At 35.0% G+C, this 27,216-nt stretch overlaps 2 protein-coding genes across 2 annotated transcripts; both read right to left on the bottom strand.

The window, feature by feature from the left end:
• Positions 1 to 10,071: 10,071 nt before the first annotated feature.
• LOC128219154 (major royal jelly protein 5-like) lies at positions 10,072 to 10,602 on the bottom strand. The gene has a single exon (XM_052926974.1). The coding sequence runs from the start codon at positions 10,600 to 10,602 to the stop codon at positions 10,072 to 10,074; it is 531 nt and encodes a 176-aa protein (XP_052782934.1).
• A 4,472-nt stretch (positions 10,603 to 15,074) lies between these two features.
• LOC128218742 (uncharacterized) lies at positions 15,075 to 17,882 on the bottom strand. The gene is made up of 4 exons (XM_052926429.1): positions 17,690 to 17,882; positions 17,316 to 17,382; positions 16,869 to 16,985; positions 15,075 to 16,569 (listed from the first exon to the last, which is right to left on the bottom strand). Exons 1-4 carry the CDS (start codon positions 17,798 to 17,800, stop codon positions 16,133 to 16,135), a joined length of 732 nt encoding a protein of 243 aa, XP_052782389.1. The 5' UTR covers positions 17,801 to 17,882; the 3' UTR covers positions 15,075 to 16,132.
• Between the last annotated feature and the right edge of the window lie 9,334 nt (positions 17,883 to 27,216).

Here is a 27,216-nt window from a genome sequence, read left to right on the forward strand (position 1 = left end):
CAGTGCCCAAAGCCATGTACTTTTTTTTCTAACAAATAATAAGCACCGCTAGTCGTTGGAAGTTTTATTCGCTTCCCGTTAATATTTAAATGAAAACTAAAAAACAAGTAGAGTAGTGGACAGTTTAAACATTGACCCCGTTTAATCACACAGGGTCAACGCCACGGATATAGAACACAAAAACTATTCATCTCAAATCAGAAACATGAAACAACATCACAACACTTCACAGACATCACATTATAAATCGACTAGAGATAGAGAGGTCGTTTCCCCTAAAAATGTCAAGTTTGGTCGTTCGCATATATACACTTTACGAAAAACAAATTTCACCTTGCACAAGTACACTAAATGTTGTTAATTTACCTTCTATGTACGTGTATGCAGTACTAGTACACATACAGCATTGCAGTAACATGCTTAAAGCCTCTCGATCCGGAACCTAACCTCTACTTAAAAACATTATTTATGCTGCCAATTTTACAACAGCTATATCAAATATTTGCATTGTCACTGTAAGCAAAACATGTAAGCGACAAGTGCACTTGCATTTGTTATCAACGCTCTGAATATTAACTTGCAATAGTTAAGGAACTAGGAACATTGATAAAAACTATGTACCAATATGTTAACAAATGCAACTGATATGTAAATTTACGATTGCGATATGTTAGCGAATCAAAATAATGCAGTTTACTTTTTTAAACATGCATGCAATACTCTTGACACGAAACTGGCATATATACGAAACAGGACGTTAATATAGTCCATAGACAGTAACATTACATAATCATGTGTTCTTTGAATGTTCATTTCTGGTCCTTTCTGAATGTTTGGAGAAAATGGATAGAAATAAACTCATGTATTATGTTATTAGTACTTCCAATATGGCGAAAAACAACACTATGTCCCCATGTTGATCTCATCAATCATCATTCTGTATTTCATACATTTGTTATATCAAATCGTTGTATATTATTCCTCACATAAATGTGTCCCTTCTTTGTATATATAAACTCGATCGGTCCGTGAGGAAAATCCAGTTTAATGACGTCAGCGGTCCATATTATATTTTTGCCGGTCCGGACCTCGCCAAAAAAGTAATATGGACCGCTGACGTCATACAATTTGTAAGTGCGGCTTGCTATTTTCACAACGGCGAAAACTTGTCGCAAGTAAACATTATAAGCTTTGTTCAATAGAACACATTTAAATCGCTTTAAAAATATTTAATGGTAATGAAAAAATGTTCGGTATAATATAAGAAGTATAACACACAACTTCGGGCCATATGGATTTATAAGGACCGGTCAGTCAGCCACCGAAGGTGAATGGACCTCGTCTAACGCCTCGGTCCATATACACTTTCGGTGGCTTACTGGCCGGTCCTTATAATGTCATATGACCCTCAGTGGTGTGTTATATTTCTTAAACATTGGATCATATATTACGTCCTCTTATTCGGTTTAGAGTGTCTATATTACTTGCTTTTTCACGAAAAGGGTAACATTGGTCAAATGTGAAAAAACATGCAATATTGTGTAAGAGGATGTTATTCTTAAATGTAACAAAGACTTATCGATTGTAAAAGGTGATGGGTAATTTAGTGCCTTATAATTACCAGTCGTCATTGAACGAAACACTTTTCTTAAATAAATTCGATATTAACTAAAACTTTAATATTAAATTATACATGAAAATAATTTTGCACAATACGGACTTGATTATTAGGACACGACAAAACGCTTTTAAAACATGATGGTTCATGATAACATTGTTACGTGTGATATGCGGATTAAAGGGGCATGCCTCTATTCTGATCCCTTTCATAGTAGTCATTAACAGGTCGAATTAAGCCCCATTGAACACTTCTGATAGCTCAACTACCAGTTGGCAAAACATGTCGGACAAGTATAACGCACATTTTGTTGCAATTTTATGTCATATAAAACCAGACACGATAACGAAAACTATAAAACCAAGACATACGTCTGCCTCCGACGAAGTTTTTTCATGTATCTTATGGAGCGCTTACGTTTCAAAAGATTGCATTTAATATTTAAAATAAAAAGAAATGATATCAGGGAAAGGAACGGATGAGACATGAGCTTTTTATTGTATAAACATCTTCAGTTAACACAGGGACATACAAGTTACGAAATATGTGCATTTACTTTCAGAGGGTGGGAAGCTAGTCAAAATGTTGAGACACTGAGTATATGCAGAAATGTTTGGAGTTTTTTGTTTTTGTCTTCAAGTTGATGCTTGCTCAATTAGGCACATATGTGTATTTAGATTATCGATAAATATTTTCACAACCGTTATCCCCTACCAATTATTAAAATAGTTGAAATGAAAACTAAAACATTTAACAATTTATAAACTTCCATTTTGCGTATGTAGACTGTATTTGCGTTGTACAAAAATATATATTACAGATAGCTGATATCATTTAAATTATGAGGGCCCTAGACCATAGCATACGGCATAATTTAGGTCACTGGGATTTTTGAAAATGTTTTACTGCGTATTTCATTACCGACATTTCGGTCTGTATAAATTAAACATCCGTATGACGGGTTGTAATTATTAGAGGCAAATACTATATTATACCTCGTTGTTTAAGTAAACTGCTTTTCGCCTTTAATTCATTCAGTAATCACTTACGGGTAATATAAATAGCGACTAATCGTCAACGACTTGCAAAGTGTCGTTACCCTTGGATAGAAATGAAATGTATATATTCGTTAATTATGTTAATATGTCAGTAAGTCCGAATAAAAAGGTAATGCTCGGAATCCTAACCCTAAAACACAAATTATACCGACTTCAAATGCAACGGTGAGAGCTTTGAAAGACATTTCGGAAATATAATCATTAACTGGTGCATCATAGTGAATTATAAAGTTTTTCCAACAAATTCGGTAAAACAGATCTGCTGAACATGTTAAACGCTTGACATGGCATGGTGAGCGTGGACGCGCATTCAGCCACAATATTGTTTTGCAATGCGATGACAATAATTTCAAATAAATAGTTTGTTTTTATTAACTATATCCATTATCAACATTTACTTTGAGCTGAAATGTGAATATGCAATATTTTTAAAGTTTCCCGTATGTTTTACGTAACAGGGAGGCAATCGTATTAAAATATTGCAATCAGGATTTCGCGTATGCTCCCTGGTTTATCAATAAGTTTTTACATTTTCACACATAACACCTATACTTGTTTAAGTGATCGTGCTTTATACCTTCGTTACGGTAAATTGAAAGTCAATCTTGCGTTTTTATATTTTTTTTAACAATGCGTTAATGTGTTCTAAGTATAAGAGCCAAAGTAAAACCAAATTGTTGCACGTTGATTATTGAACTTAGTTACAAAATACCTCGTCTAAATAGTCATCACTACTCGGCCTTTCCAGACAAGCTCGGGATGGACTTTATACCATGACGGTCTCGTTTCACAAACACCCAATACTTACGGAGGACTGGTAGAGCTTGGTAGAGATGTAAATATGGCCAAAGATGAGGGTTAACATTGAAATCAGTTCGGTGTTCGTTTAACGTTCCCCGCCTAACACAGGGTGTTAATATAACTGCCTTATTCTTAACCGAGGTATACATATGCTGAAAGACGAACTGTAATTACACATCCAAAATTGAGCTCCAAAAATGACATTACTATCTTATGGTTCTCTTTTCTGGGAACTTTTGATAACATTTTTAAAGGAATTGTCCAGAAGTAGGAAGGTCAATGTTTTTATTTGTATTCCGTAATTAAGATTTTTGAAATCATATCACGTTCGAACATTGTTATAGCGTGGTCACATGGATATATGTAAGAACTTTTAACACAGGCTCGAGCAATATATTTATTATCATTTATTGGAAAATAATATTCATTTTGATTGATTTGCTTAAATGTATAGGTCGAATCATAGAATAGTTAAGGCCACTATTTTTACATGATAACTTCAATTTTACCAATACTTACAACCTCGATGATGCTCTTTTGTGTGTTCTATAGATAAAAAATGTCCTTCCCTCCGAAAACAAACACGGTATGGCACTGTTGTTGGCTGGATATTTCTGTACAGCGACCATCTTCATATTTGTGTCCAATTTTGTGTTGACCGATGCAGTGCTAAAACAATGAAGGTGAACTGAGGGATTTTCGTCGGTTCATATCGCGTTGAGAACCATCCGTGTGTCATAAAACGTGCTATAAAATGTGCTTCATAATTTATCATATATTTGACAAAGGATCGTATTGAACCCTATCAACACTATCTGCAGACCATCCCATGTGTAAATCGCTGTGTATATGCTTTATCAGTAAGACATTAATTAGAAAACAAAGTATGTGTATGTCACGAAAGTTTAAAGATAGGGAGGCGCTGGCAAGTTAGGGTCTGGCAGTCGATCACTTTGATCCAAGGCAGCTGGTGGTACTACAACAACGGTTCTAGATATCACAGACACAGGCTCAATGGTCAAGTATAAGTGAAACATTAATGCCAAAACAAACAATAACATTGGGTCCAATACAAAGGAAAAGACAATACAACTAGCATTGCAAATCATGAAATCATCCCGGTGGCATACACATATAGGTGTTAACAATCGCAAATTGGAACTGTGAGAATGACGGACTCCCGAAAAGTCCGAGCTGTGCACACTTAATCAAAATGAAATTAAGGGACACACCTCTTGATATACTTATGTAAAATTCCGTATAGAAGTTATCTTTTCTGAATACTATATTTCATTTATATAAAGCTATCCCTGTAGCATTGTATTCACTTGCTATTTGATAACGAATGTATACACATGTTACTAGATTTGAGTTCTGATGAATATAACCCATTCCATATATTGTTGAACGAACTAAACAATCATCGTTACGTACGTCTTAAATTTTGAAAAATGGGTGTCGTGTGAAATGCCGCGGTATCTTATTCGTTCGTGTCTTTCGTCACTGTTCTATCGTTGTGTTAATCGAAAAAGAAGTAAGACCAAGAACATTATCGATGCATAAATAGCATTTTGTTTTACACTGTCAAGATTGACAAAAGAAGTCCAACACTATTTAATCGAATTAGATTCACGTGATTGAAAAACACTCGTGTGATTAAATGCACCAATTTTCGGCCTGTCGTATCAAGCGTAAAACATGTTCGGCAGATCTGTTATGCCAAGTCTGTAGAAACAAACCTTTCTCTTTTATGAAGACCAACCATCATGGCTATATTCCCGACAGACCTCTTGAGCTTTAATTTGATTGGAAGGCGACATTACTTATTTTGTGTTTGGTGGGTTCGCCTAGTAGGTCGGCACCTATCCTCATATTCTAATCTTTGTCCTTTGTTATCTTAAAAAAAATCGAATCAGATTTTATTACCTCTATTTCTTACGACAGTAATGAACTTGATGAAAAATTTGTAAAGTGTTTTTGTTTTTTTCTTCAAATTATTGCATTTGAGTGATATTCATCATGTCTCATCAATATTCTATCTTTAGATCATTTGAAACTTTTGAAACCTTGTTGGTGTATTTGTTTAAACTTAAAATATATATATATACAGTGAGCAATTAAGTCTTCAGCAATATTTAAACTGATATTTTATGAACTCCGGAATGTTTCTCGAACACGTATTCCAGTATAATTCATTGTTAGTATATACATTAATATTAGGCTATAAGTAAGATAGTTATATACTACTGAAGAAAATTACATAATTCAGATTAAATGTGAAAGCGTTTCTGATATCCTTCTTATGATAGTCAAATGAACTGGAAAACAATGTTGTGTGTTAAAATATTTGATGTTGTTCTTTTAGCATATTTTGAACATTTGTTGATCATACCATTTTTAAGGGTTTGTACTCACTTCAGATATACATGTAAATAGAGGTGTTTGCATTATGGTTTGACACATTTTAACACAATGTAATAAATGAATTAGGTTTTAGGGGTGAGAAGTTAAAGAATATAGTATTTAAATATAAATTGACATGAATTGCACTTAATAGCGTGTATCATATCAAAACTATTTATAACAGAAATATGATCAGGCTAGGCTATATTGCAAAGTGGATTTCTCAATGTTTAAAATGCATTGAAAATTTGCATAGCTCGTAATTGCTCCCTTGTTTCATTTTCAATGATATGATCACACATGTACATCTTGTTCTTCATTGCTAACATTTTAGATAGACGAACCTGACAGTTACATAAATTATTATTTTTAGATTTATTGCAAAAACAGCATTTCAACAGCACAATCAATTGAGTAAATTTGTATTAATTTTTTTACATTTTATATTTGCCAAGTCCGAGACAAATTCGATCATGAAATACAATATGGTAAATAAAATTAAGTATATATAGTATTAATCGTGTCCAAATTTGTATTGTATATCGCAGTTAAATATTTATGAACATATCAGAATCAATAATATACAAAACAAAATTGCCCTCCGCATAGCAAAATACTTCATTTAGAGCATCGTAATCTGAATAGTATTCGTCAAGGTGAAATTGCCACTTTGAATGTTTGCTGACAGTGACAGTGCAAAGGTTGTATATGTCTTTCATATTCATGGAATGTAACGTAATATTGAGAGTTTATCAGCAGAATGTGGGATCGATATTTAATGTTATTTGCATTATTCACTTAAAGATGAAGACTCGATAAATACACTCTATGGCGAGAATCAAAGGTGGACTAAATTCTAATATAAAAGTTATTAGAACTGTCAGTTTAAAGCTCTTTATTTAACAACGATTGTGAAACAAGTTGTTACAATATTATATTTATCACTCTTGTTGGCAAAATTTTACGCGAGAGTGTCGTCTTGTGTAATGGTGGCACCGAAGTACCCGGTGAAAACCTACCTTTCCGGCTTGGTGCCAAACTCACATGCACCCAGGCCGGGAATCGAACACGGCTCGCTTTAATGAGAAGCGAGTGCGTTAACCAATGCGCTAACCGAGCAACCAGTTACAAATAGAACTGTTGAGATAAAGCATGGTATAAGAAATGACTAGTTACTGTACCTAGCAACAACAACAAAATAAAACACACAAAAACAATACATTTTCATATCATAAAAGAGAAAAACCGTTAACGTTCCAGGGTACAATTTCTAAATCCTATTATAGCTTTCATACATCTAGCAACGTTTTACACTCCCCTTCTCGTTGAGATGGTTAAAATATCATGCAGAGGTTACAGAAACTAGAAGCAGCTGCAAAACAGAATTACAAACTTACACAGAGAAAAGATAGTGCAGGTTAAGCTACTTTTGTCATGGACAGGGACATTATGCTCGAAAGTGGCATAAGAAGAAAGAGGATGGTTTCTTACAAGAGAGAGGTAAAAAGACAGAAAAATAATCAGCAGAGTCATGAACATTCCTTTAAACAGGCAGGGACCTTCTCTCGAAGCCAAAAAGGTTTAAACTAGGTGGCGATCTTGAATAATATGCCGTAAAAATATCGACAAAAAGATGCATTTACAGCCGGGGTAAGGGGATTGTAAATTTTGGAAGGACATCGACAGTGGGATCTACATAGTGGTCGACACTGTACCTTTAATGTTTACAACAGAAACAGGGGCTACTAGATCCATAATCTCGAGCATTGTTTACGAGAAGTAAAGTACGTTTGAGCACGTTCAGTTCTGATTGCGTCGACAGTGTTACGTGGAGTTGGAGTTTACGATTGGTCAATTCGAGATAGAAGAAGGGTTTGTGGTTGCTGACATGGACAAACGTTCAACGGGATCGGAATTAAGACAAATGGGAAAAGCAATCATGCCTTCGTGTTGCCGAGTAAAGACGTAATAGTGTTAGATGGTGTAGAGATCCCTTGCAAGTGGAACAGTAATGTCCCGTAAGTCAGAAAGATGGTTGTAGCATAAGACACTGTCATACCAATCCTTCCTGAAGCTGTTCTTTATGTTTTTAGAGCGTATAGAGGTTGACATCTTGGACTCCGACGCAAATTATATAGTCAAACCTAAAGGTATATTTCGTGAAAAGTATCCCCGTATGATTGCTTCGATGCTGGTCGACATAAATTAAGCTGCTTCATGTGTGGTACTGTTTCGAGGACCTTTATAAAACGACTCTATGCTAAAATGAAGTGCAGAGGTTTCAGTTTTAGAACGGATTGAAAGAGTGGGTAGTGTCGTCCCAAGAACCGGTAGCTTTGGTGTAGAAATAAACGTAGCTTCACCAGAAGGTTGCAGATAGGCAATGAAATGTTAAAACAGACAAAGCCCCCAATTTGAGCAAAGGCAATAGAGATTGCAAAACCATTTCAAGGCATTATATTGCCAGGTCTTATCGCTGTAAGAACGACTAGGAAAAAAGGATACTTTTAGGCCTTCTTGTAAAATATAAGGGTGTGTGTTTAAACCTTAAGTGGGACATTGGGTTGACAGACCTAGCGGAACATTCCTAACAAGTCTTGGCCTTCTGCCAATGCGTTGAGTACAGAAAGATGAACGAGTCGGTTAAGTTCGACGGTTTCCCACCTGTGGCATGACGCCGTTTTAAGGTAGCTTGACTTGACAGGAGGTTATTTTCAGTGACGGTCCAGTGAATATATAAGGGCGAAGTAGTCTGCAAATTCAGCCAAAATGATATGACACGTGTGCCAATCTGTCTAAATAATGCCAGCAGCATATTCCAGCGCGTAATGGAGTTGACATTGCAAAATATGCAATAGATCACTTGTTTCGTCTTAATGGTTGACAGTTTAGTGAACGAGCGTGACCTCCTTTAGCACATATAGCAGCATAACTTGGTTCTCGAGAGAGTTAGAAAAACGGGATTAAAGCTAAGGTGTTCCTGTTTGTAGACAGATGTTGTGTGCCTCGTCATATCGTTTAAAAGAAGGATGTCCGACCGCGTCACAGCAATTAAACTATTGGGATAGCTAAAGCCGAATAACTAAATGAAGTTTAAACATTGTTGTGCAATTACACTGAACTATAGGCGATTCAGCCATAGTTTAACAAGGACAGCTAAGAATCAAAATCATAAAGATCAGGGCAGAACTAGTCTGGGCGACAAGTGCAAAGAGGCGTGGAAATAATAAAGAAGCATCTGATTTGCTCTGAGGTCATGGGCTGCCAAAACGATGCAAGTGACTTGCTCTTAGACGTTGATGCTACATATGTCGGAAATGGCACAATTGCATGGAGGTCGAGAACACTTGATTGTATATGCTAGCATTTCTTGAAAAAAAATCACACTCTATCTCGTTGCCCATGGCCGACGGATTACGCATGCACGAGTAGTGGCCATGCAGGCGGTATCACTGCTCTATGTACGGGTCTTTTTGTCTCTTCCGGGAGGCGCGCGGAAGTGGAGCCCCTTAAATGTGGTCAATGTAAAATGGCGGATACGATGGTGGGGGATGGCGAACGTTAATCAAACCATATAGAACAGATCCGCGCCAAACAATATAACTAATAACCATTAGTGAAGGAAACTGTCTTAAGCGTGACTTCAACAATGTGTTGTTCATGTTTTTAAAAGGTTTTTTGTAAAGCCACATTCATTATAAGATGATCAAGAAAGCTGCGACTAGAGCTGTAGCTGGAATAAAGACATCAGAGTCCGTTAAACAGACTCATTTCCAATGATTTAAAATGCAATGATTCGTGTATATAACTTGACAATGCCTTCGTAATATGGATATATGACAACAGACAAAAATTCTACTTTCTTAGTAATAAAATCACGGTGAAACAAATATCACTCCCGGTTAGCGCAACGGTTATCCCACTCGCTTCTAACCAAGGCGACCCGCGTTTGATTCCCGGCCTGGGCGCATGTGAGTTTGGCTTGTGGTCACCAAGCCGGATAAGTGAGTTTCGTCCGAGTAGTCCGGTTACCCTACAACACCAGACCACCTTCTCGCGTAACCTAGTGCCAACGAGAGTGATAAATTTAATGTTGTGACACACTAACACACATTGTATATTCATGGTTTTTCGTTAAGACCGATTGGCTAATAAAATGGTTTCTGATAGAAGCTGATTTTTTAAGGACGTCTAAATATTAACGTAAAAAGCAAATTTTGAAGACTCGTAGCCTAATTTACCCAAACTGTCTACCATACCCAAACTGTCTATTATATCCAGACTGTCTACCATACTCAGACTGTCTACCATATCCTGACTGTCTACCATATCTTGACTATCTGTCATGTTCTGATTGTATTCCATACCCAGACGGTCTACGATATCCAGACTGTCTACAATATCTTGACTGTCTGTCATGTTCTGAAAGTCTACCAAACCCAAACGGTCTACCATATCAAGACTGTCTACAATATCTTGACTGTCTGTCATGTTCTGACAGTCTACCAGACCCAGATCTACCATACATAGACTGTCTTCCGTACCCTGAGTATCTACCAAACCCAGATTGTCTACCATACCCAGACTGTCTACCAAACCCAGATTTTCTACCATACATAGACTGTCTACCATACCCTGAGTATCTACCAAACCCAGGTTGTCTACTATACCCAGACTGTCTACCATACCCTGATTGTCCACCATTCTCAGACTGTCTACCATTCCCAGACTGTCATTCGCAATTGGCACCTATTTTAGCAATTTAATAACACACAATACCCGAAAACAGCCTGTTCTCAAAGTTCATGTTATCTCGCCCTTTAATTCCAACGACAACAGTTTCAACACACACTACCCGAAAACAGCGCGTTATACTTCATTCTACACTATTGTTATCGTTTTTTTTTTGCAGACATCATTGAGTCACTGTCGATTTGCTTACTGTCCGACAGAGTCTACACAATTCAGAGCACTGCAATACTAACGACAAGCAATAACAAAAGACTGACTATACTCAACCTCTCAAGCAGTCCGTCTGCCATGTCCGAAATGCATCGAAGAGTGAGCGCAAACCGATAATACCGGGACTTTATATATCGTAATGCAGTAAAGAAATAGTTTCAAATATCTGTAATATTTGAAAAACTGAATCACCGGCTGTAAACTTGATCTAATAATAAACGCCCTACATTGCACTGTTCAGGTTTTATCTTATATAAACATGCCGTGAGAGAGTTCACATGAGTTATATCAAGGAATACTTAAAGTCAAGATTGTAAACATTTGTGACATACATTCTATTTTTCAGAAAAAAAATATAGTTTATAAAAATGAAATAGTTCGCGATTAATTATATTATATTATATCTATATGAATGTACAGAATTATGCAACCAAGTAGGACGCAATATATACAGGTTCAACTTCGTTCTTTGTCACAGTTTTATTATAGGAATTGTAGTCCATACAGATATCGTTTATTTTGGGTCATGTTTCAAATTATAATTTAATTTGCGACTGCCAACTTAATATTGGTATGCGCATTGTTAACTTGCATGAATAGATTTAGAAGTGGTCAGATCCGACGCTGCTTGGCGACTAGTTATTTGATTTATGCATTTTTATAAACATCGATCTGCGTAGTAATTTTAACCAAAAACACAGCTTTAATCTTAGAAAGTGCGGACTTCAACGGTCTTTTAGTTAGAACTTTCTTGCTACATAACTGATGCTTTCAAACTGTACTGTATTGTATGTGATAAGGTACACATGTTCACAGTTTTTGCAATTGAATGGTACGTGTTTGCAAATATGTGCGATTTGCCATATATGGGATGCAATGAATGTGCATAAAGTTTACCCGTTTGTCTTTGTATATAATGCAGAGTAACCGTTTCTTTTTGGTCGTGTTTATTATCATTTTTATTTATTTTGAATATTTTATTTTATGTATTTAAATAAATATAAAACTCTGATGTAAGGTGTCACTTGCAATGGACTGCATACTTGACGTATGTAAATGAACGCTTCCCCCTTCCTTAAATTCAAACACGCCCCTGTGCTTATAGTTTTTGTTCTGGTTTGGCAACCGCCATGCCCCACATTTCTCTAAAAACAGATATCTTTGTTTCATTTGCAGATCTGTATAAGATTCTATCCTCCATTTGTGAATTTCCTGATTCCAATGAACTTCCATTTTCAGGATTTGTGACAACAATTTGAAAAGCTAGATAATATAAATCAGTTTAAGCAATATGAACGGATCAATCATTGTATGACAAATATCCTTTCTTATCTAAATTCATCAAGGAAAGCCAATGTACAATATCGGACCCTAAAATAAAAAAATGTATGAAAACAATTATTCATAATCCTTCAAATAAAAGATGTTCGTTCACTATTTTATTGTGAATATAATAACAAACACGATATAAAAACAAACGTAAGAAATACCTATAATTGAAAGCATAAGATAGGATTTTTGTTTTTATATTATGTTGACAGTTAATTAAGATTGTGATATATTCTTTTAAAATAGCCCAATGAATAACGTTAGCACCTGAAACATTATTGATATGATTATAACCCATGGTGACTTTATTCCATATTGCATTCACCTAACAGTGCGCTAAATATTATCTCAAGGTTAAATTCAAAATTAGAATCTACTTTAACGACTTGTTATTCGATACCCCGCATTTTCATAAGGAAGTGCAATGTATTATAAAGCCACAACAAATTGATCAGTTGTTCGCCGGATTGACTGCATGATCGTTTAAACCTTTACCTTGAGGGGTGAAAGCGAAAACGTTTTAACTTCTTTTTTATTTAATGTCACTTTGAACCTTTTCGTATTCACCCCTCGACCTGTCCCCCTGATAATTTATTCAACAGATTAAACAGAGCATGTGGTAAGGCAGTTTACAATTATTTTTAAAAACCATTTTGGCAAATTTGCATCAAAGGTAAATGTAAATACTTAACAGAGCTTTCGTAATATTTCTTCCCCATTCCCTTCTCTATCATTTATAAATAACAACCCGTAATTACCTCACTGTGCTTTAATGACGCATTGTGGTGCAATGGCATGGATTCCTGTCTCAATAAATCAATGGACAATGATTGATAGTGGGTGGGTGCGGTTTACAACCATAAACATGTCTCGTCTAGACAAATGTTTTGCACTCTGTGCTAACCGTCAATCGCATGTTTGTAAAGGCTGGTTAAATCATGTATGTATACAATGTTTGCATATCAACTACAATGTTTTGAAGTTACTGACATCATTAGACCTTTCAGTGAATGTATAACAAAATATCAAGAAAAGGCTATCTTTCAATATGATTATAATGGTTGGATAGTTAGGATATTTATAGTTTGCTTATTGCAGCTCTGGACAAAAATGCAATGAGCATACAACAGGTTGTATGTTGAAACATTATCATTGAGTTGAGAAATATTGTACAATTATTCAGATTAACATTTTGTCCCTTTAGATATGGCATCTCACTTTTACGTGTTAGGATATGCCAGGCTGAAATTTACTTGTAGAACAGAGCTTTTGCATTTAATATAAATGAAGATAAACATCATTGTTAAATTTTACTCTGCGTGATAATACCAGTCTGTGTTGATTTCAAGGTAAAAAGGGTCGTAACGTAGTTGTGAAATAAAATGTAGATAGTTTTAAACCATGTCGACAATAATTATAGTACTCTGCGTCACAACGTATAGCTGTGTACTTTTGTCCTTACGGTCAATGTATAACAGACCGGTTCATTCGGTTGAGTGAATTGCAATATAAGTGGAACAGGGACTAATTTGAAATCAGTTCTAGACACTTTCTCTGTGTTACAACGTATAGCTGTGTTCTTTTGTCCTTATGGTCATTGTATAACAGACCGGTTCATACGGTTGAGTGAATTGCAATATAAGTGGAACAGGGACTAATTTGAAATCAGTTCTAGACACTTTCTCTGTGTTACATCGTATAGCTGTGTACTTTTGTCCTTACGGTCATTGTATAACAAACCGGTTCGTACGGTTGATTGAATTAGGATAAAATTGGAACAGAGATTAGTTTAAAGAGACTCTCTCTCTTCGTGGTAACATCGAATTAACAATTAAAATTCAATGCTTTGAAATGATTGTTTAAGTCCACGTATTACTGATTAAACATGTATCCCAATAATACAAATCGAATATTGTTTTATATCAAAAATGTATTCATTATAAGATAATTGTCCAATAAATTGTTGTAAGGAGGGTTACGGGAGATGAGGCCCGACATCAAGTCGTAATTGACAATCCTGTATGTCTGGTGACGAACGGGCAGATGTTTCTGAGTCCCACCACCATGGATGGGTTTTTATCTTAGTTTTGCCTCGGCGAGTCGACCAAGTTCATAATCTCATTTTTGTTGCTGCACGTTTTGTCTTGTTTTGTTTTTCTAGAATCGGCACTGTATACGTTTTCAATTCCAAGCTTTCTTGCACTCTGTTTCGTGTCGTCACAATATACGCTTCACCCGCAAATCGCAACTGTGTTGTACATTTGTTTGAAAGAAATACAAGTTTGACTAACGGATTGTCTTTATTTAAATGTCTTCCACCGAGAATCGTAAGCATCTACGATAAATGGGATATTTCATAATGTCCGGAATTCGGACGGACGTTTACATGTTTAGTTGGTGCCGTTATTGACCTTATTTCAACGTATGTGCTACGTTTCTCATTAATAGGTAAATAACAGTACCGTTAACTTGCTCATGTGTTCGTGTTTAACTGTTGTTATCAAATTGCACGTTTTTAGTGTGCCGTTTGGTTTATACATAGCTCTGATAGTGTTAATATTGTTCAAATTAAACGAATTGTTGGTCAGCTTCAAATTATGTTACAGGAAACATTTAATTATACAATACAAATGTTATATTAATGAAACACTTAAGAATTGAGTATACCAATGTAATCAATATTCATGTGAAAACATGAGTTTAAACATAACCCCGTTTAATGACACAGGGTAAACGCAAACGACATAAACCACTTATACAAAAAAGAACAAGACAAGAAACATGGAACAACAGCACAAAACTCAACAAACAATATATAATAACTTTTGTAACTTATTTACATTAACAAGAGATATATTGTATAGGTTAAACCTGGACTAATATTATTATAATTATTTAAAAAAATGTGCGATGATTGAGAACGTTCTATTTCATAGTTTATTATGTAAAGATAGATGTATTTTTGAATCAGCTGTTGCATACTAACGACTTTCGTGTTATGAAATTAACTAGCAATGTAGGTGTGCCATTTCATATCCTGAAAATACATTTTAATATCAGCACATCAAATTTAACACTGAAAAACACAAGACAACTATAGCAAAAATGTAAGCAATGTAGTTTAACTAGACATCCGATGATACAATTGCAAGAAAAACAATCGTCAAAAACTTACATAAAATAGATATCGTTATGTAAAACGAATTTAATCTGACGTACTGGCGAATCACGTCGCTTACGATACATCTCTCGCAGATTGTATTTTTTTTTCAAAATGTATTCCGTTTGTCTACCCAGGAAGTTTTAGAAAAAGCGTCGGTATGTTTGTCGCCACGCATCACCTGAATTTCACACGCTTAATATAAAAAAAAACGTCATAGATTACCAAAACTACGGAAAGTACTATGAACGGAAAAGAGCTGCCAAAAAATGCAGGCACATAGCCTGACTGATCAACATCGTTGATGGAATTGATAGCTGGAATCTTTTGAAGTGCTTAGGATGACAGCGAGTTGGCTGAAACGCTTTTTGAAACCTATGTGTGTGACCACGTGACTTACAAGGTGTTTGAAAAAAAATCAGTCCGCACTATTCTTACACGAGAAAACCATTCCGCTCCATCTCTAAACGGGGAAATTCATCGGAGATGTCTCGTTGGATCACATATGTGTTGCGTTGTTTCTTTAAATCGTGTAAAAATATTAGTATCGGCGTTATAATAGCTCGTTTTGACAGTTTTAGGCTGTCTTTCTAGGCAAAGCTGTATTTGCAGATTTTGGGACCATCTGGTGTCTAGTCCCTTTTAGTATAATGTAACATAAAAAGTTAAAAGTGATGCATGTTTCAAAGTACACTTGTCCGTACAATTAGTTCAATGCTTTCGCGTTTTACACATGGACCGTCGATCAGAAAACTGCCATTACACGAACGCGACGTGGACAAATCCCCAATGCCGGATGCATCATACTAGATGCAGGCCAAAGTAGTTACTCCCAGTTTGTTTCAAAAGTGTACCATCGCTTATCTTAACTGATATTTCATCACCAGCGTGAAGGTAGGCCGATGTTGCTATATGACTCACGTAGTAAATAACATTACCTCGTGAAGTGTTTTTACGAGACTGCACATTTGATGCGATTTCCATGTCATCGTCATCAATAACGCTATATTTATGCATTGCATGTTTTATTTCTTGCGTTTTGGTTGAATCTACGGGGATTCCTTCGTCCGTTAGACGTTGTTCTGTAAGACCTAGGAACGAGTATATGTAGTAAGTACCGCTTACAGAGACAATTAAACGGCCATTTTGGAACCTTATTCCGTATCTCTGAAGACCTGTTGTTTGATAAATGTCTGTGTCGTGACGCCAGCATGTGACCGTTACCATTGCATTATTACCTGAAAATAATATACCCGTATTTAAACACGTTAAGTAAAATTTATATATCAAAGTTATACACCGCAAAGGGAATGCAATAATTGACCTTAAGTAATTTTGAAATTTGACCTGCGTCCTTGAAGCTATATTCGTTGTGTTCTTTACAAATCCATTACGCTAAGGAAAACATGTGCCATTGACTATTTAGAGTAGATATCCATTCCTTAACTTATATTGATCGCTAACGATAAACAACCTACGGGCTACTACAAGGATTTGGAAAAAACGAATTATAAGCAGTCAATATCTTTAAACTTACAAGTACCGTTCACATGCTCTTGTTCCTCGCTATTGCCTAGAACTTTTGCATATGGCTTTTTGTACCACAGTGTGTTTTTGTAGTTTGTCAATAGCTGTACGTCGTGTTTTGAGACATCTACAATACGTATACAAAGGCATGTTTATCACGCTTTCGATTTACATGTTTATTAAAATAATTATCAAGAGTTAATATCCATTCAAGACTGATATTGATCGGAAACGATAACAAATTCGTGGATTATTACAAAGAAACCGAGAACAAAAGATGTAAACAATCGGTATCTTTAAACTTGTAAGGTCAAATACCTGGTACGTGTGCCTGTTTTTCACGGATCAAAGATAGCAGTTGATAATAATTAATCTCTCAAAGTTTAAATGCTCGCTTGGGCGATATTATTAAACAATATTCACATCATGTAAATAACTACAATGTGCATTATTTTACCTTGTACGTATTTTTGAGCTTGAATATTGTCCTGTTTCTCAGCTGCAGCATATGCAGATGCAATTTCCTAAAGATATTAACAAGCTTAAGTTTACGATGTTTAAAAGGAATTAAAGTTCAACAAATTAATCTAGTTTCACACTGGAAGTGTATTAGATGCCACAGAAATTTGTGAGAATTGCCTTATTGGCATAGGTAACAGCGCTATTATAAAATGAACATAAGTATATGAGATTTATAAAAAAATTATCTAAGAACGTGTTTGGAAAACAAAAATAGTTGTCTAATTAAAACCATTATTGTTATATACATGAAGCTTACATTGTGTCAATTGGTATGTTTGAAAATAATAATAATATATACATGTATATTACCTTTTCAAAGAGTTCTTGTAGTAATCTTGTTGTTTTGCCACATTCTATTTTTTTGTCATTACTATGAAGACAAATCTCCGTATCCGCGTCTATTTGTTTTATATGTGGCATATTAAAGACAATGCAGAGCACTGCAATCAAGACTATAAACAATAAAGATAAACTGACTCCAGCCAATCTTTTAAAAATTTTGTCAGACATGTTCACACGGTGGGTTTAAAGTACTTATGATGAGTAGTAGTAAGTGGCGAATGTTTATATAGCATGATAAGGCCGCGCTAAAAAATTATTGGTTCAACGGATTTTTGGAGAGAAAAAATAGAGCGTGCGTAAAAAGAATACTATTTGTATTTCCATGTTCAATATAAGACAGGCCCGTTAAGTATTATAATGATATTAAGTCACTATTCAAGGATGACTGGCACTATAACATAAGCTTCTAATTTCAGAGAAGATAATATAATTTGCAAAGAAAATACACGTATCAAATAAACGACCTTTGAATAAAATCATTGTTAATCAAACATTTTCAAATATGCATATCACTCACTCAAGTTTTTCAATTTATATGTGTTTTCCATAAAGGAAATAAATAGAAGTCTAGCACATTCAAAAATACTACAAAGGGAAAACATGACCATGCTGATGACACTAGATCATCAAACAATCAACATCTAACTTTGAAATAAACTTAAACATAAACATGTAACAATTTTGTTATTTCTTTTCTTTTGCCTTAGCCTAGGAAGAATTGTACTTTTGTACTTGCCTGACAAATAGGACAAGGAAGTGCATTCAACAAATATTTTACTGAAGTGTCCTTGACCAAATTATTTAAAGTTTAATGGCACAGTGACGCATACCAATAGCTGCAATATCATAAACTACTTTAAGGACAGTAATGAAATTGCGTCGAAAATAATCGGGTGGGTTAGCGGTGTGGCTATCTATTTATTGACGTGCTTTAAATATCTTAAGCTTTTCAGCGTTATTTTACCTGTATCGTCATTGTAAAAAAAAAACACGCTTCATAATTGTAGTATGTGTGAATTGACAATGCTACAATGTATTTCTTAATTAAATGACTGAAATTATTTAAACAAGTCAAATATTGGCCAATGAATACGAGATTTAGTACTTAAAAATTCAATTCAATTCCATTACTCCGTAGTTTCTAAGACATTTTCATTCGTTGTAGATACTGGCTTCACCAACATGTACCAATAGAAGGTTTGTGTACATGTTAAACCATTTGTAACATAAACTTTCGAAGGTTTAGATTTCTAGGGGAGATGTGGATTGAATTTAATTCCTGGTCATAAAAATGCAAATATCTTTCTTCAAATAGCTACAATCACCACAGAGCCAAACACTTTCTGAATGGGTATTGTTGATGGTCTATTTTGACACAAAAATATTCGTTTTGTATCAAGACATTTGCGATAAAATGCAAATACTGTTTAATTGAAAATGATGATCAAGTCTTCGTTCGTACAATTTTCTCAACTCCTAATTACTCCTACACATATTGCAACGGATGTTTGTATTATGTTTGCTAAATATTAAACCTCAAAACTATATAAAAGATAAATATTTAAGCATTAAAACGATTTGTCCTTCAAACGCTTTTTGCACTGTAAAATACCCTTAAAGGTTATATATATAAGCCTTTGAACAGAAAGAATACAACTGTGCTAAATGTCCTTATAATATGACATCATTGGGTTATTTATAAGGCTCGTACTATTTTCATTGTGATATCTTTTGTAACAATAGTTTGCATACTTTCTAGTATTAACCACAGGGGAAGGTTTCTTAACAAGTTGAAACGTATAGGTATGCTGCTTAAATATGTTTTCAATACGAGCTAGTATGCGGCTGACAAAACACCATTTTACATGATGAAAAGAATATTTTGGGCTGTCTCTGCCGTGTCTACCCGTTTAAAAAAAAACAGCGCATACTGGTTTCCCAGTTTATAGTGAGTATATTTAGCATGTAAATGTCACGTAATTAGTACAGATATATATATACCGACGCTATTTTAAAATTAACTGGGATTTACGTGGTAGTCAAATTCAGTACATTTCCAAATGAAAACATACGCAAAAACTGTGAAGGTCACTTATGACTAGACGATAACAACGCACATTAAGTTATCATATTTAAGAACAGCTGTATTTTATAGAAGTTCTTTCAATCTACTTTCTGTTAAATCTTCATTGTAACATTCGTATTATTTTCAAATATGCTGTAATATAAATGAACATTTTACTCAAGTTTCATGAACATATATCAAGTGTTTTTTGGAGATAAGGAGCCGACATGAAATCTAATACTCCAACATTCTACCTTCATCCATAAACCAGCGGGCATGGAATAAGACTACCATGCTGCGTTATTTAGCTCAGTTACTAAGAGCGTTTACTGTTTAAATCAAAGAAGCTAAATAGAGCTGTCAGAGCATAAGCGGGTGAGTTGTCCCTAGCCTCTTTTCCGTTACACAACGCCCATTTCTGGAAACGCAGGAATGCAATATGCTAGTTTGTTTTCGTACTGGATACACGCCCTGTTCGAAGCAGTTCCTGATGCACGTTCACTTTCTCCATTAGGACTTACTGCAGTTCGACAGCTGCTTTCTCATGAATCTAAAAAAAGTATAAAACAAATGACAATTACAGAATTTCAAAATTACACAAGTTGTTTCGAAATTATTTATTTAACTTGACAATGCATATTTACAGAATAATATTAAAAAAACACATAAAACGCTATTCAATAATGTAACATTTGAAAGCAATTCTGTTTGTCATTCTTGCTCTAACGCAATGACAATATTTCGGCGATACATCCTCTTTTAGCAATTCTGCGAATATTACTACTCATTTAAAAAAATATATTTGCAGCGATATCACATCTGCTCATTTAAATACTTGATTCTTCGGCGATACAGCCGCTTTTACAAATCAAGGGAGACTAAACTAACTCTATATTAGTGTTTATACAATACGCTCATTTCCCCTCAAATCAATATTTAACGCAAGCATTCTGATTTGTAGATCTGTTTGTCCGAAAGTTCCCTTTCCATTTTAAGATTTAATATAAAAATGTTAGTCAAACCAGTCAACAAATGTATCTAAAAATATTGTATTTAGGCACAAATACGTTCAAAGCTGATTTACAATATGGACTTCCAAAACCTCTTGATACATCATTCGTCATTTTCGTAATATTCCTATGAGTAACTGCAATATCTGGCATTTATAATACAACTTGCCATCCCAAGTTCTCTGCGCATATATCTATACCCGAACGATATGGCTTCAAAATTCTCGAATAAAACTTTTGAAGAAAATCTGTAAAAAAAAAATCAGCTATTCCCCTATAATGAAAGTCCAGTAACCTAGACAAATAATCCGTTTACTCTTTTCCCGACCTAGATATCCATTCCATTGCAAGTGAAAAATAATTCGTTTTTTTAAAAGTCAAAAATACTATACGCACCATGTTTTACTTCTCTTTTTATTCAACAGTGAATTACAATGGATTTCATGACTTAGTTATCTTCGTACTATTTAACCTTCTGTTGCATCAGGGCCCGGTATCTCTCCGCTATAGCTTCGGTCAGAAGTGGCACATCGGTATGACAATGGCGGTGCCTCGGTATGACAGAAAAGAGGTATATCGGTAGAACATCGGCATTGACGTCTGTACTACATCTGTATTGCACCCCAATTGTGATTTTTCAAATGCTTTCTCGACGGAGCTCGACCGAATTTCTCGCCTTGTTAAGTGAGTGCTCTGTGATTGATGCCCTTTTGTGATAATTGGCTTCGATAGCCAAGGCTACACGCCCATTTCTTGTATTTGTTTAAGATAGCCAGAGCTAGATGCCCATTCTATATTTGACTTTGCTATCCATGGCTTGGTGTCATTTTGTGTTATTCAGATCTGATAGCTAGGGTAAGGGGACCTTTCAAGTGTTTAAATTGTTTCTGGTTTTTGATCAAAATAAATCAGTTGAACGACGTTTAATTGTTTACATTGCGAAGCCGATTCATCTCTGGTATGTATTAGGGTTATTATTTTAAATATTTGTATATTCAACTTTCAGTATTGATGTTTGTGTTTCTTTACATAACTTGGTATGAATTATCATTATATATTTTTCAGAAATCTGAAAAGGTACCAGCTGTGTTTGTTTCAAAATGGGACACAACATACCAAGCCATATCGAAAATTGTTTGCATTGTTTTCATCTTTAATTATGTAAGAAAAATGGTTAACTCACGAATTAAGTTTGTAAATACAAAAATTCACGTTTCAAACATACAGGTTCTTTCTGGTATGTTGTTTACAATAATTATGGTTTTGTCGATAGGTTTCCCGTGTATTTCTTAATTAATATTTTACACAGTTTCTAAATAGACACTCGAGGTATCGTATCGTGTGGTTAAAGAATTTAGCATTATGTCTGATGCTGCAAAATGTTATTTTTTACCTGATTTTCCTCATTGTTTTGCCGATATATTTTGTGAGTTGTGCCATTATTGGTATGCAAGGCAGACCAAAATATTCACCATCTGGTAAATATTAGTTTTAAAAGACCAATTTTTTTTTAGTAATGTGTGATTGTGGTATGTTAAGCAACTGAGGCTATTGTTATCTATATTGCAGTATTGCATATATGGGTTCCCGTGCGTTATATTTGTATTTGTTTTGTGACCACGTTCATCTGAACCTGCAAACATGTCGGACCGTTTCCATGAAGCCGTTCTCAGTAGTGAAATATTAGCTTTTTCCGACTGAGAAGGTTCTATTGTTTTGTACTTATCTTCAGAAAATGAAGTCATATCATGGTATTAAACGATAATAATAACATACTTGTCAGATTAATAGTCAGGCTGGTGAGTCGTGGAGCACTACCATTATTTGATGGAAGTATATCCAGTAAAAAGAAGAGTGTGTTGTAGGAAATAGACCTTATAGTCGAAAGTCTTTGTTTGAACTACAGAGCCGATTTTTGTATTGTTATCGCTTTTTTTAAAGTAACTGAGCATTTGTTAATTATATGGCGGTCCCAAAATACCGCAGATAACTAGCGCATCTTCTTGTAGTACTGTATAACTACAAACAACATGTATATTTATAGTACGGTCTATGCAGTGAGTTATTGCCCTTTCAGAAATAAAGAAAACAGACTTGGCGGTCAGGAGCCTTTCCATGTAAGCAAATTATGGATATCAAAATGCAACTAAGTGTACATACCTGGACTGTGATTGTTTTTTTTTTGTCTTGATACGATCATTTAAACCAGAATAATCGCACTGTGAATAATAAAAGCTTAAAAGTCCATCTGGAGACATTTCTTTGGAACTATTGGCTGAACAGGTATAATACTGATTTCAACTATGTGTAGCAATGTGCAGTGGTGCATATTGCCCATCTAAGTTGAGTCAGTAATAAAGGGTTATTACTCTTAGCTGAAACTGGTATACTTTGTTTAATATATACCCTAAATCTAATCTGTTTGAAAATTATAATATTTTCTATTTTCAGATTTCAAGGAACTTAAAGTTGCTTCTACAGAGATCAGCAAAATATATATTTCTCATTACGGTTTGGCGTAGACATTTCTTACGTTTCCTTTTGTATTGAAATACTGTTACTTAATTGAGCGTTTTCATAGTCGAATAGTGAATTACTTTATCTTAATAGCAATCATTTTTTGCGAATGAATGCAGAATTTTGTTACACTGGGGTCTTGGATAATAAGACCCTTTAACTGAAAGCTTTTGCGCGGGATATCATGGTTTTATTATTCTTGTTTTAAATACGGTATAATGGAATGCCTCTTTTACATTCAGCCCTCCGGCGCGGCAGGGACGCTCCTCGACTGCCGGATATATCATACCAGGTGCAAGCCGAAGAAGTTATTGCCCGTGTATTTTAAAAGTATTACATTGCTTTGCTTCATTGATATTTACCACCGGCGAGAAGCCTCGACATTGTAGATATTTGACTCGCGTAAATATTTTACTTACCTAGCGAAGCTTTTTTACGAGGCTGCAAATTTGATGCGATTTCCAATTGAACGGTATCAATTGCGCTATATTTATGCATTGAATATTTTATATCTTTCGTATAGTCTGATTATACCGGAACTATATTCTGTTAGACGTCGTTCAGTTAGTCCTAGGAACGAGTATATGTCGGTATATGTCAATTAATCGGCCATTTTGGAACCTAATTTGAAACAACGTTGTTTCATATAGGTCTTTGTTGTGACGCCAACATGTGACCGTTTTCATTGAAGTATTATCCGAAAATAAGATGTTCATATCAGGGATAAAACAACACAAAGGAATACCTAACTGACGTTAAGAATTTTTTAGTGATGCCCCGTATGCTTACCTTTTATGTCACATGCACCAGGCGCTATCGCTTGTTCTTATGAATATTAAGTAATGGTATTCATTCAAAACGTATATGGGCAGGGGACAATTAAGTATTATTAATTGCCCGACTTCTGCGAATCGCCTGTATCCTCTCGAAAATGCTCATCATGTTTGACAATTCAAGGCCCGTAACCCCAAAGAGTGAAGAGGGCAATCTTAATGCCAACTAATCTCAGTCGAGATAGTATGTCAATAAACTTTGCTGCTTACTTAAGATTGGAGTAGATATGTAGGTGAGAGAATAAATGAAAGTGTGATGCCGCCGACGCGGATGACACCGGACCGCATGACTGTCAGCACAACAACAATAATCAAAAGACACATAATTTTAATCTAGAGCATATATAATATATCTTACAAGGTCCTCATAGAACCTCTCGTCAAAGTTGATGTATACACGAATAGATTACCACTATAAAGTGTTTTTAACATGATGTTGACTGAAGTATTTGTCTAACTTTATCTATTATTATTATTCACTTTGAATTGTGGAGGTATATTTAAAACTTGTAAAGTTTGCATCGTGCCTTTTAGGTACAAGGGAGGCAATAGTATTTTAATATTGCACTAAAGTTTTGACGTATGCTCTCTCATTTATATGTTTCGATTTGTATACATTATACCCATATGTGTATAAGTTATTATGCTTTATATTAAATATTTACGAACGTTAACCATCGTAAAGGAAAACTGATAGTCAATCTTGCGATTTTATGATTTTTTTTAATAGTGCGTGTGTTATTAAGTCTAAGAGACAAAGTAATACCAAAGTTATTCACGTTGAATATTGATCTTAGTATCGAAATACCTCGTCTGAATAATCATCACTCTCAGCCTTTACAGACAAGATCGGGATTGACTTTATTCCTGGATGGTCTCGTGTCACAAAGAACCAATACTTATGGAATACTAATGCATGAAGGTTAGAGCTTGGTAGAGATGTAAATATGTCCAAAGATGTTGGCAAACATTGAAATCAGTTCGGTGTTCGTTTAACTTCCCCGCCTAATGCAGGGTGTTAATAGAAATGCCTTATTCTTAACCGAGGTATATATATGCTGAAAGACGAACTACTATTACACATACGGAAAACAAAACGGTTACAATAACATTTTATTCTGATGTTATGGCGGAATGCAAGATAGTACAATGACGTACTGCCCATGTGGTGAGTTGTAATTGAAGCGAGGGGAAAACGTTCCATTACGAATATCTTGTATTATAAAGTGTATTGCTTGTTACAACAGTTTCATGATATAAACTATTGGATTTTTTTTATTTCCTTTCCATTTCTTTTCCTGATACAGTATGTTTTTGATCAGTATCGCATCTGTGATCTAGTGTTTATAGCGTGTATCTACAGGGCTTTTTGATATGGTCGGTTGTTGTCTTGATGAAGATGTACACTTGTTTTTCTGCCAGCTGCCCGGCACTTTGCAAGAGAATCGGGTGTGAGATATTCATTAACCAAATTACTTATAAGTCCAACTGGCTGGTCCAGACGTGAGAGGTGTAAGAGGTTATATAGGTCTGCCTTTGTACAAGTGTTATTGAATAGGGCCATTATTTGTGTAACAGGTCCCGGTTCTACTTTTTCATTTTGGTTTTCATTTTGGTTTTCAGTAGATTTTACACCCTATGTCTAAAACATTTTTATTCATATCAAAATCTGGTCCGTTTTGGTTATGGTCCGTCATATCCTTAGACACAATAGGTCAGGGTTCGCCCATAGTTGAAATATGTAAGTGAAGAAGTGAGGGGTGAACACTGTATTTAAACTAGTCGGCAATATCAGGTTTACATCGCAAGTGCTCCAAACATTACATAACTATATTATGGTTCTCTTCTCTAGAAAATCCCGGAAGTAAGAAGGTCATTTTTTTGTGATTTGTATTCCGTAATTAAGATTAAATGAAATCTTACCACGTACGAAAATTGTTAAAGTTTTGTCAGATGAATTGTTGTACGATGTTTAAATACAGACTCAAGGAAGGAATGAAATATTATTATTATCATTTATTGAAATAATAACATTGATTGATTTGCTTAAATGTATAGGTCCGATCATGGAATGGTAGAGGCCATTTTTTGTACATGATAACTTCAAATTTACAAATGTATGCAATCCCGATGATGCTTTTTGTGTGCTCTTTAGATGGAAAAAAGTAATTCCCCCTGAAAACACGGTATGACACTGTTGTTGGCTGGATATTTCTATACAGCGAACATCTTCATAGCTGTGCCCAATTGTGTGATGACCGTTGCAGTGTTATGACAAGGCATTTGAACTGAGGGATTCGTTTCGGTTCATATAGCGTTGAGCACCGTGCGTTTTGTCATAAAAAGTGATTTATAATTCATTATATATTTGACAAAGGATTCGATTGACCCCTATCAACACTAACTGCACATCGTCCCATGTGTAAATCGTTGTGTACATGCTTTATCAGTAAGACATTAATTAGAAAACAAAGTATTTGTATGTAACAAAAGTTTAAAGATATGGAGGCGCTTGCAAGTTAGGGTTTGGCAGTCGTTCACTTTGATCCAAGGCAGCTGGTGGTACTACAACAACGGTTCTAGATATCACAGAAACAGGCTCAATGGTCAAACTAAACCGAAGACGGATTAGCCGCTGTAATACGCGTTGGTGTTCATTTTCGTTACTTTAACCCTGAGCCATTTAGATCACGCCTTATAAACAGCGAGCCCTGAATTATATGATACAATGAGTAAGTTCATCAAACATAATACAAAGTTAGTATCTTGTGGTCGATACAAGTATAAGTGAACCATTAATACCATAAGAAACAATAACATTGGAACCAATACAAAGAAAAAGACATAGAAATTAGCTCAACTAGATTGAAAATCATGCAGTCATCCCGATGACAAACACACATGTGTTTACAATTTTAAATAAGAGTTAAGGACTCTCGAAAAGTCCGAGCTGTTGCATACTAAATCAAAATGTAAGTAAGGGACACAATTCTTGATATACTACTGTATGATTTCGTATTGAAGTTATATATTCTGAATCTGAATACTATGTTTCATGTAAAGGTATCC

The sequence above is a fragment of the Mya arenaria genome, chromosome 15 (genome assembly GCF_026914265.1).
Source record: "Mya arenaria isolate MELC-2E11 chromosome 15, ASM2691426v1".
Classification (NCBI taxonomy): domain Eukaryota; kingdom Metazoa; phylum Mollusca; class Bivalvia; order Myida; family Myidae; genus Mya; species Mya arenaria.